At 43.2% G+C, this 12,535-nt stretch overlaps 2 protein-coding genes across 3 annotated transcripts in view; one reads left to right on the forward strand and one right to left on the reverse strand.

Moving 5' to 3' along the window:
• The window catches only part of LOC100351455 (zinc finger protein 124), a 71,406-nt gene that overhangs the window by 16,764 nt on the left and 42,107 nt on the right, over nucleotides 1-12,535 (reverse strand). The window lies entirely within an intron of this gene.
• LOC108175711 (olfactory receptor 7A17-like) lies at nucleotides 5,970-10,955 on the forward strand. Its single transcript, XM_051835738.2, has 2 exons — nucleotides 5,970-6,426; nucleotides 9,986-10,955. The coding sequence occupies exons 1-2, from the start codon at nucleotides 6,416-6,418 to the stop codon at nucleotides 10,953-10,955; spliced, it is 981 nt and encodes a 326-aa protein (XP_051691698.2). The 5' UTR covers nucleotides 5,970-6,415.

The following is a 12,535-nucleotide window of genomic DNA, read 5'->3' on the forward strand; positions in this document are numbered from 1 at the left end:
CCTCACCTCCCTTTCCAGGGCTGGTGTGTAGATTCCAAGGCTGGGGTCCCAAGCCATGGGTGGCCGTGCCCTCCACATAGGTCCGCTGTGAACCAGTAGTTCCGGAAGAGTTTCCTCTGCTGTTTCTTCCCTAACTCTTCCTTGAACCTGCAATATCTCCACTTTTATTAAACTGTCTTTTCCCGGACTATCAGTGTGCTCCCTTCCTATTCAACCATCTTGCCTCTAAATATTTCTATTTTCATCATCTTTTATTCTTACTATTTACAAATATTTTCTTGATTTTGAACTTAAAGCTTTAATTATAATTTTCATGGATACATCATGATAGTAAACTAGATTTGAAAATAAGAGTTTCAGCATTTGTTTTTACTTTGAAAGCTGAGGATACCAGTTATTGTTATTTGCAGTAAAACATGAAAATGAAAAGAAGCTTTTGCTTTCCAAAGGGTACAATAATTTTCATTTATCTGTCTTCTGTTATATAAGTCTAGGCCTTCAGCCGGCGCCGTGGCTCAATAGGCTAATCCTCCACCTTGCGGCGCCGGCACACCGGGTTCTAGTCCCGGTCGGGGCGCCGGATTCTGTCCCGGTTGCCCCTCTTCCAGGCCAGCTCTCTGCTATGGCCAGGGAGTGCAGTGGAGGATGGCCCAGGTGCTTGGGCCCTGCACCCCATGGGAGACCAGGAAAAGCACCTGGATCCTGGCTCCTGCCATCGGATCAGCGCGGTGCGCCGGCTGCAGCGGCGGCCATTGGAGGGTGAACCAATGGCAAAGGAAGATCTTTCTCTCTCTGTCTCTCTCTCTCACTGTCCACTCTGCCTGTCAAAAAAAAAAAAAAGTCTAGGCCTTCAAACTATGTTTGTAAAACTAACCCTTGGAAAACTTGAAATTATACTCAAAGAAGCTGTGATCTTTGGAATCACAATATCCATTTCCTTTCTGTGTAGACACTGGTAATATTACACTTTGACCAGAGTGTGCACTCTGAAATGCTCTCAGTGCAAATCTGAGTCTCATTAATGCTATCTCAGCAGTCGGACATCCTTACTCCTTCCAAAGTGAATGATAATGATGCCAGCAGCCTTTCAAATTCCACTGCTAGGCAAATTAAGTTTGTCAGAATAAAACTTGGTGGCTTCCAAAAGCCTATTATGACAAACCAGAATCAATTCTGTAATGGAAATCTATCCAGAATAATTGCCATTGTGTTCTGTGCAAACTCCAAGTACGAAAGTTAAACTCTGTGCCCACTAAAGGTTATCTTCTGGAGTTTTCTGGGAGGACAAACACTGGAAAATTAAATTGTAATTTTTTCAGGAGACTCCTACCTGCATGCATCTGATGGTCTTCAGTTTTTCCAGAGTTTATCCAAAGTTCAGAGTTCATGTGGATTACTCCCTTGGGGTGAATTCAGTATTGACTGTAATAGTAATTGCAGCAAGGTGTTATCTAAAAACTTGCAATGGGGGGGTTTCCATTTTATACTCAGCTTTCTGGCCATGTGAACTTACTTTCTTTATTATTTTTTTTGACAGGCAAAGTGGACAGTCTGAGAGAGACAAAGGTCTTCCTTTTGCTGTTGTTTCACCCTCCAATGGCTGCTGTGGCTGGCGTGCTATGGCTGGTGCATGGCGCTGATCTGAAGCCAGGAGCCAGGTGCTTATCCTGGTCTCCCATGCAGGTGCAGGGCTCAAGGACTTGGGCCATAGCAGAGAGCTGGCCTGGAAGATGGGCAACTGGGACAGAATCCGGTGCACCAACTGGGACTAGAACCCAGTGTGCCGGCACTGCAGGCGGAGGATTAACCTATTGAGCCACGGCACCGGCTGTGAACTTACTTTCTTCTTTCATATTTGCTCAAGTTCTGAATTTCCAATAAATATTTGGGACAGCAACTATTTGAAACAGTAGTTTGTTAAATAACAAAATGAAAATGTCCCAGTTAAGCAAAGACTTTAAAATGGTGCTGTAAACCTGAAAGACTAAGATAGATAGATAGATAGATAGATAGATAGATAGATAGATAGATTTTAAAAGATTTATTTTATCTATTTGAAAGACAGAGTTACAGAGAGAGGTAGAGGCAGAAAGAGAGAGAGGGATCTTCCATCCACTGGTTCAATCCCCAGATGGCTGCAATGGCTGAAGCTGAGCCAATTCGAAGTCAGGAGCCAGGAGCTTCTTCTTGGTCTCCCATGTGGGTGCAGGGACCCAAGTACTTGGTCCATCTTCTACTGCCTTCCCAGGCCACAGCAGAGAGCTGGATCAGAAGAGGAGCAGTCGGGTCTTGAACCAGCACCCATATGGGATGCCAGCGCTTCAGGCCAGGGCTTTTATCCACTGCACCCACAGCATTGGCCCCTAATATATATATATATTTTTTTTTTAAAGATTTATGCATTTATTTAAAGTCAGGGTAGAGAGAGAGAGGAAGACAGAGATTCTCCATTTGCTGGTTCACTTCCACTCCCCAACCACCAAGGCTGAGCCAGGCAGAAGCCAGGAGCCAGGAGCTTTATTTGAGTCTCCCACGTGGACGACGGGGGCTCAAACACTTGGGCCATCTTCTTCTGACTTTCTCAGGCTATTTGCAGGGACCTGAATTAAAAGTGCATCAGCCAGGACAGGAACCGGTGTCTATAGGGGATGCTGATGTCACAGGTGGTGGCTTTACCTGCTACATCACAATGCCAGCTCCCCTTTTTCTTTATTTTTTGTTGTATTTTTCATCTTGTCTTCTCGTCTTTTTTCATTTTCTTTAAGACTAAAATATATTTTAAACAGTTATCATTTTATGGTAACATCCCCCACACAACCACTATGAGGAAATGCCATGTTTTTTCTTGCTGTACCAAAGATTAAAAATGGTTAAACACTGAGCAAGGTATTGCCAAAGCATGCATATTCTGAAGAGTTAAATGCCAGCTGAACATCACTGGCTTCCTCTACCCTGTCAGTCATATTTAACGTTGTTCATTTGCTCCAATACTATAATGCTCATACTGTACAATCTTCCTATCATAACTTTAAGTTCTGCTTTTCATTAACTATTCCCTAATACTAGTTCATAGTTTCTTATGGTAAAAATAAATGTTTTCATTTACAAAAAGGAAACAGAAATGCTAATTATCCTGATGTCAATACTGTATGTTGTATCATGAGTTGAAATATTACACTGTACTGCACAAAAATGTAAAATTTTGTGTACATGTAGTAATCATAAACAGTGTCAAGTGTTCTTGCAAAATCTGTTCTGCTCAATAATTATTTCAGTTTTAGCTATTAATATGATGTCAATAAAGATAGCTCACATCAACAAAAGCTTTTTGGGGTAGTCAATATTTTTAAGAACACTGTTTCACTAATCACTACAGAAATCAAAGTACAACTGATTTGAAGACATACTACAGGGCAATAGTAATCAAAACTGCCTGGTACTGACACAAAAACAGATGTTTAGACCAATGGCACAGAACATAAACCCCAGAAATCAATCTATACATCTACAACCAACTTATCTTTGGCAAAAGAGCTAAAATCCATCCCTGGAGCGAATCTCTTTAACAAATGGTGCAGGGAAACTGAATCACCATGTGCAGAAGTATGAAGCAAGACCTCCACCTGACACCTTTCACCAAGATCCACTCACAATGGATCAAAGACCTAGATCTATGACTCAATACCATCAAATTATTAAAGAACATTGGAGAAACTCTGTAAGACACTGGCATAGGCAAAGACTTCTTGGAAAAGACCCCACAAGCACAAGCAATCAAAGACAAAATTGGCCAGTGCCATGGCTCACTAGGCTAATCCTCTGCCTGTGGTGCTGGTACTCCATGTTCTAGTCCCAGTTGGGGTGCCAGATTCTGTCCTGGTTGCTCCTCTTCCAGTCCAGCTCTCTGCTGTGGCCCAGGAAAACAGTGGAGGATGGCCCAAGTGCTTGGGCCCTGCACCCATATAGGAGACCTGGAGGAAGCGCCTGGCTCCTAGCTTCGGATCAGCGCAGCGCACCAGCCGTAGTGACTATGTAGGCGGTGACCCAACAGAAGGAAGACCTTTCTCTATGTCTCTCTCTCACTGTCTAACTCTGCCTGTTCAAAAAAAGAGGCAAAAATGACAAATGGGATTATATCAAGATGAGAAGCTTCTACTGCAAAACAAAAACGCAGCAAAGTGAAGAGGCAACCAACAGAAAGAGAAAATATTTGAAACTACAAAACTGATAAAGGATCAACATCCAGAATCTAAAAAGAGCCCAAGAAATTCTACAAAAATAAAACAAGCAATCCAGTTTAAAAATGGGCAAAGGGGCCGGCGCCGCGGCTCACTAGGCTAATCCTCCGCCTAGCGGCGCCGGCACACCGGGTTCTAGTCCCGGTCGGGGCGCCGGATTCTGTCCCGGTTGCCCCTCTTCCAGGCCAGCCCTCTGCTGTGGCCAGGGAGTGCAGTGGAGGATGGCCCAGGTGCTTGGGCCCTGCACCCCATGGGAGACCAGGAAAAGCACCTGGATCCTGGCTCCTGCCATCGGATCAGCGCGGTGCGCCGGCCGCAGCGCGCCGGCCGCGGCGGCCATTGGAGGGTGAACCAACGGCAAAAAAGGAAGACCTTTCTCTCTGTCTCTCTCTCTCACTGTCCACTCTGCCTGTCAAAAAAAAAAAAATGGGCAAAGGACTTGAACAGGCATTTTTCAAGAGAGGAAAATCAAATGGCCAACAGACGCTTGAGAAAATGCTTAGGATCACTAGCCAGCAGGGAAATGCAAATGAAAACCACAATGAGGTTTCACTTCACCCCAGTTAGAAGAGCTCTCATACAGAAATCAACAAATGCTGGAAGGATGTGGGGGAAAAGGTACCCAAATCCACTATTGGTGGGAATATAAACTGGTACAGCCACTGTGGAATACAGTATGGAGATTGCTTCTCTGACTTGATGGTCAGTACTGTCTTGTGGGGCTTTCTTTTCTGGGAACTCCAGGTCCAGGGCAGAAAGTAATAACCACTGCATATAGCTCCCCGGCTGATTCTTTCTTGGCCATCATGAAAACTCCCTACAAACACAGGATCACCAGCCAAGCAAAGGAAAACCACAAGCACCAGCAAGCAAACAGCACCTTGAACATGAACTAGATGCACACCTCCCAGCCCAACTTCATACCATAAGAATCTTCACCCCTAATGTCTCAGAGAGCCCTAGAATTAAGCAACACCTGCACAGCCTTTCTTCTACCACCCTGCTATTGGGAACTGGCTCTGTGCACACTGGGTGGGCAGATCCAGTTTTGTGGGTTCTATAGCAACTCCTCCAACCAGTGTTGGAGAATGTCCTAAGTCAGTTGTGGGGCTGGGGTCTTCTTATATATATTAAGGGATGCTGACAAGCGTTCCATGCCTATACCTACTAAGTGCCAGAAGGACCTACACAGAGGTAATGACCAAATTCCTCAGGTTATTTCTCATGGTTCTTTCACAGAAAACTCAGCCCTGGTCAATGAATGTAGAGCTGCAACATCAAAGCTGGAGATATCTTGATGGAGCCCCATAGGAGCCCACCCACTACTTGGTTTACAACTTTGAGCAGATCTTTCAATCCTTCAGAGCCATGTCACTGCAAACTTATCATCAAGTTACAAACAGTGCTGACCATAGAGTAGACTTTGGTTAAAAAAAAATTAAATGAGAGAATCCTTCAAGTTGTTCCTTTAAGGCCAACGTGCAAAGCACAATCTAAATACCCTCTATTTATAGCCAAACATCATATAAATGGCAGCTTTTTATTGTGTTATTGGCATAAAGCTCTACATTGTTTTGGCCAAAGCATCATGAAGCCATAGCATCAATGGTTTCCTATCAAGGGAATATGGCTCTCCTCCTTGTTGAACAGGGGACTAGTGATGTTCTAAAGTTAACAGGGGTGAGTCTGCATTATGAGTCAGTGCTCTAGTGTCACAAGGGACATGATGATGACACAATCCTTACTTCGAGACTTTGAAGAAACCTTTAACTCAGGGTTGGAATAAGGGCATGAGGAGGTTACACCTCTGGAAAATGAGAGCTCTTTGAGAAGGAGCAATAAAGACTAGATTCACCTGGTTTTACATCTGGTCTCCTGGGAGCAGAGAATCTGCAAGAAAAAACAATTGCTCGGTACACAAAGCAAAGTCCCAATGGGAAAAGGTGAGCCCAGGAGTTGGAAAAATAAGAGGGAATTGTACCCCAGGGAGAAGACTCAGGTCACTGTAAACATCTCCTCTGCTCCTGCCACCATGCACCTGAGAAGACACGACTTATAAAACTGTGGAGACCTAAAGGAGATGTGGTGAGACATGCTTCACTCCTTCCTGCTGTCTTGTCTGGGGCTAGAGCCTCATTCTCCTCCACCAACCATCCAAGCAGACTTTCTCCTCACAGATGCTGCCCAGGTGAGCCCAAGTGGTCATCAGGTGCTGTGGGAAAGGTTCAGAGACAGGAAGAGCTGAGAAAGCTCATTGTGGGGGGAGTCAATCAATGCCAGCCCACAAATGAAAGATGGCTGTTTGTGCACCTGTTGAATTAAGTAATTCATTATTGTGCTTATTTTTGATACTAGGAAGAGGAGCATCCACTGAATTCAGCAAGCCAGGGCAACTGCTGCCATTGAAGTGATGGTAACAGAATCCCAGTAAGAGCAGGGAATGGAAGCTGTGAAGTTTAGAATTTAAGAACGAGAATCTTTGAAATGATGGAGAACACAGACATTAGGTATTACCACAGACAGATATACAGATATTATCTTCAGGATGGGACATATTTGAACACACTTCTACATTTTAAAGAAAAGGATAAGACCATAGATTTCTTACTAACACAGCCTTGCAACAGCAGTGCCTGAGGGGCACATTCTGCATCCATCTTCCCTCATGCCTGGTGTTCCAAAGACAGACATTATTTATTGGGTTATAAAGGGTACACACTAAGGAGCTTTACTTGCAACTATTTCCTTAAGGGTGAGTCTGGAAACGTGTATGAGTTTGGTCATCATTTACTTTCTCTATTGTCAGTCCAAGTTCTGTGCTTTTTGCTTCATGCATAGTGTTTTTATTCCTGCTTCTTGTATTGCATTATTTAAAATGTAAGAATCAGAAGTTTTACCAATGCTGCCCCCTATTATTCTGCCCCTTTCTCTTTGACATATGTGGAGGATTGTATGAACGTGTATTCATCATGAGTGGGCAAGTCTAGCCATCAGTCCAATTACGTTGCCCTTGCCACTCTTAAAATGTTCAAAAATTCTTCAGCGTTTTCAGTATGTTGCCTATTCTATATATTGCACATTATTTTTACATCTCTGTTAGTCCTTCGGCGCTTTGTTGAAAGATTCATTCTGCAAGTCACATTACCTCAGGTCACTAGGTGGAAGGCATTCTTGACTGTCCTGTGGCTATAGATCACCTTTATAAATGTATTCAACCTACATATCTTTACAGAAGATGAAGTGATAAGTTTACATATCTGTAACTCAATTATACATTAAATTATCTTATATCCAGGTCTTTGAAAATGTTATTAACCCATGTTGAAATAATTTAATTGCTGTTGATTTGTATCCAGTTTCAGTTCATGATCAATGATTCACTTCATTTTTGTCATACTGCTACTTTGAAAGTATGCCATCTCACCTAGCTTTTTTAAGATTTATTTTATCTATTCAAAAGTCAGTTACACAGAAAGAGAAGGAGAGGAAGAGAGAGAGAGGTCTTCCACCATCCACTGCTTCACTCCCCTAATTGGCCGCAATAGCTGGAACTGTTCCAATCTGAAGCCGAGAAAGGAGCTTCCTCTGGGTCTCCCACATGGGTGCAGGGGCCCAAGGACTTGGGCCACCTCCCACTGCTTTCCCAGGGCATAGCAGAGAGCTGGATTGGAAGTGGAGCAGCCAGGTCTTGAACCAGCACCCATATAGGATGTCGGCACTGCAGGCGGTGGTTTTACCTGCTACGCCACAGCGCCAGCCCCTCTCCTGGTTTTATCCTCTGTCACTGTGGTTAACTCATGATGTCTCATCATCTTCATGACATTTTGTCTCTGATGCACATGGATTCACAGCCCTTTGTGAAAATGCACAAGTCTCACAACAGGTATGGTCCTGCTTATTTGGATTTTGATTTCTAACAGTGAAGACCAAGGATGATGAAGTAGTTGTGCGTCTGACACAAAGTCCTCAATGACTCAATAATGCAGGAGGATGTTGTTCATACTAAAAGGGTAGCACTGCCATGGTGTGTGTAGGATTTTGTGCAGTGACATCAGCGGAGGTTTTGCATGCTAGACCATGATGAGAACTAGGTGTGCATGTCCATTGGATCTGTCACAAATGAAATTACATTATGCTGCAAAGCTAAGAACGACATGAAAAAGGTGCCACTGGAGGAAAATGTGAAAGGGACCTGTTATTCATCATCAGACCATACAAGAACGAACAGCTCACATAAATGAGGAACAGGCACAGAAAAACAAATCTACTAAATCTAATACTGCATGGATCTGGTGGTTCTATACTACTTTTGAATTGTTGATATTCCCTTTGCATATTTTCTTTTGTATTGGACCGTTTTCACTCTGTGAATGTCTTCTCCACAAAAAAGAGATGTCACTACTTTTGCCTTTCAGATAAATTCACTTCTGTCTCTTTAATGCTCTTGCTGGGTACAAGGAGATGTAATGGAGTTCAAACCTACCTGTGACCAAGGAAGCTTTTGCTTCTCCTGGTCCCTCAGGAGTCCCCTGAGCTCATTAGATCTGTTCTTCTCCTTTGAGACTAGTGGATCCCCTTCTCTGTGTATACTGCACAGGTGTTTTTGTTTATTTTTAAAATGTTCCTTTAGACAGAGGAAGAAACATGCCACAAACACACACACACACACACACACACATATACACACACAAAGGAAAGAGAAGCTGATGCCGAGTTTCCCTGGGATCCATTCCTAACATTGTACGTGGTGTGAGAAGAGGATGGTGTTAACACAGCCCTGAGTCCTCATTGTGCTTCAGGGTGTGTGTGTGTGTCTTTAGAGGTGAGATCAGGGATAAGAGGAAGGCACCTGGACTAAATACATTCCATGTATGACTCATAATACAGAGGCCAGAACTCAAGGCAATATGCAGACATGAGGAGGGAATCCCGTCTTGATATGAGACGTTGTTGGAGCCAATCAAGTCAGCGCAAGGTGCAGACACAACAGCTGGGCTGAGGGGCTCCCGTGTTGTCAAGCTTGAGCATCAGCTGGGCCACCTCATTCTTCACCATTCTCTGACTTCATCTCTCATCCTTCTTCTCTCTCCATCCCCTCACCACAGAAAAACATGCACCTGCTGCAGGGCCTTCTCATGGGCCATTCCTTCTGCCATGTGCACTTTTTCAGGGAGCCTGCTGGTTCCCACCCAGTCTTCTGTCACATCTCCTCCTTGTAAAAACTGCACCCTTCATGCATTCTCTCCGTTTTTATGCTGTTCTCGTTATACCACTTCTCATCTTCCATAACACATGACTTTTTTGTGAGTTTCTGTTCTTCATTGTTTTATTGTAAGGACATTTTTTCCTGCACTGTTCATTTTCCAGACAGCAATGGAACAAGGTCCATATTCGATTTATATGCCTCAAAACATGAAGTAATTTCTCACCAAAATGTCAGTAGAAATTGCTTGTGGCTCTTATTGCATCTAACATGATTTTCCCTTTCTCATTTTTCTAAGTTCAAAAACTTATCATCTTTGAGTCAGATGTACTCAAAAATTCCCTTATATTACATATGAAAAGATGACCTTTTGAGCAGAAGTTGAAATGGACAGGAATTCCTGATTAGATAAGGTACTGGGATTCACTTAAAGGAACTGGATCCCTGCACAAAATATATAATAACTTCTTGACTAAAGGATATAAATGATACCGCTTATGGATGAATAACACATGCTTATGTCATATTCTTCTCTGTTTTGTAGTCATAACAAACTCATGGAACCTGGCAATGAAACACAACTTTCAAAGTTTCTTCTTCTGGGATTCTCAGAGGACCCAGCACTGCAGCCCCTCATATTTGGGCTCTTCCTCTCCATGTACCTGGTCACTGTGGCTGGGAACCTGCTCATCATCCTGGCCATCCTCTCAGACCCCCACCTCCACACACCCATGTACTTCTTCCTCTCCAACCTGTCCTTGGTGGATGTCTGCTTCACCTCCACCACCGTCCCCAAGATGCTGGTGAACATCCAGACGCACAGCAAAGCCATCACCTATGCAGGCTGCATCACCCAAATGTACTTTTTACTGCTGTTTTCAGGGTTGGACATATTTTTGCTGACGGTGATGGCATATGACAGGTTTGTGGCCATCTGTCACCCCTTGCACTACACGGTCATCATGAGCCCCCGGATCTGTGCCCTGCTGCTTCTGGTGTGCTGGATCATCAGTGTCCTGAATTCCTTGTCACACTGCTTCCTGGCACTGAGACTGTCTTTCTGTGCAGCCCCGGACATTCCCCACTTTTTCTGTGAACTGAACCAGGTGGTCCACAGTGCCTGCTCTGACACCTTTCTGAATGACATGGTCATCTATTTAACCGCTATGCTGCTGGCTGCTGGTCCTTTGGCTGGGATCCTGTACTCCTACTCTAAGATCGTCTCCTCCATCCGTGCAATCTCCTCAGCTCAGGGGAAGTATAAAGCATTCTCCACCTGTGCCTCTCACCTCTCTGTCGTCTCCTTATTTTATTGCACACTCCTGGGTGTGTACCTTAGTTCTGCTGTTACTCAAAACCCACACTCAACTGCAACAGCCTCACTGATGTACACCGTGGTCACCCCCATGCTGAACCCCTTCATCTACAGTCTGAGAAATAAAGATATTAAGAGGGCCTTGAAGACATTGTTTATGAGAGAAACCAGAAATTTATCAGTTGACCCATCTCAGTAGAAGTGCTCTTGATTGTGGAGATAGAATCCTGGGATCCAGAAATTGTGACTTACTGATGAGATTAGATACAAGTGTAACTTGTTTCTTCTGTTTATATCCTATAATTTCCATTCTGTTGAGATCAATGTCTCTGCAACATTTAACTAACTTATTTATTAGGTTGTCTGTTCTAATATCTACTTCTTTTTCTTTGTCATTCTTTTCTGTTTTCCAAGTTTATTCTATCCTTAGATCTATGTGCTTCAAAATTTCCACTCAAAATAGAACACATGAATTTCTTAGGACTAATTTCTTCTCAGATAAGCTATGTCACACTGAGTTATTTTTCTGTCATTTAACTAAAGGAACAGTCATGAATTTGATTACTCTATGTACAAAACTACACTGGACAACTAAGACTATTTATGTAATTTTTTAGGTTATGAACATCTGAATACACAGTTTTTAATATGTGAATCCAACATAATCTTCTATATCACAACATTAAACTGCCCTTCCTAATGATGTAGTCTTTAACACGATGTGCATTTCATAGCTGGTCACTGCGTTTGTTCTCATTAGAATACTGTTCTCTTATTCAAATTGGGATTCACAGTGCTTCCCAGTCACTGGCAAAAGTTAATTTTCCAATTACTAAATGTCTCTTAGTTAGCTGGACAGCAAATTTATTGTAGTTCCTTTTTTAATATACTTATTAGAAGAAATTTGAGTAGTAGAGAAATTAAGTATGCTTTCTTCGAATACCAAAACAAATGACCAAAGTTAGAAGTAGCAAATTCACATCATCTGTTACTAACCTTTTCCCTTCTGTTTTATCTTTGGGCTTTTGTTGTATATGAAGCCATCCTAAAGTCAAACTGTTTGTACAATGTTACCATCATCAAACTGAAGCACAGGGTGGGAGCTGCTCAGGGCTCTGGAATGTCCCTTGATCCAGCTAGTTTTGGACACTCCCCAAACCAGCTGTTTTAGCATCAGGGGTGAAATGGACGGAGCAGTGTGGCTGTCTTCAAAGGGTCAGATACTTCTCCATAACACATCTCAAACAAATCACCAGCCATCAGTGTCATAAATCCATGTAATACATCGGAACCAGGGAAATGACAAAGTCCCCATCCCAGTCCAAGCAACACCTCCTTAAGTTTTTCCTCCAGGATGATGGATTTTTTTTTTTTAAGATTTAGTTGTTTATTTGAAAGTCCAAGTTACAGAGAGGAGAGGCAGAAAGAGAGATGTGTTCCATCCACTGGTTCACTCCCCAAATGGCCACAAAGGCCAGAGCTTGGGCCATCCTCCACTGCTTTGCCAGGCCTTAGCACAGAGCTGGATTGGAAGTGGAGCAGCAGGGACTCGAACCCATGCCCCTACAGGATGTCCGCACTGCAGGCGGTGGCTCCACCTGCAACGCCACAGTGCCAGCCCCATACATTGACAGGTTTTAAACAGATCTCTACTCATTTCCTTTAACCGTTACTGAATTTGAGCGATTTGATCATCATACTGTGTGCTCAAATATCACATGCCCATTTTAATACAATCATCAGCATTTCAATTGATTTTACAGGTTATTGTTTTTCACT

The sequence above is a fragment of the Oryctolagus cuniculus genome, chromosome 16 (genome assembly GCF_964237555.1).
Source record: "Oryctolagus cuniculus chromosome 16, mOryCun1.1, whole genome shotgun sequence".
In the NCBI taxonomy this organism is placed as follows: domain Eukaryota; kingdom Metazoa; phylum Chordata; class Mammalia; order Lagomorpha; family Leporidae; genus Oryctolagus; species Oryctolagus cuniculus.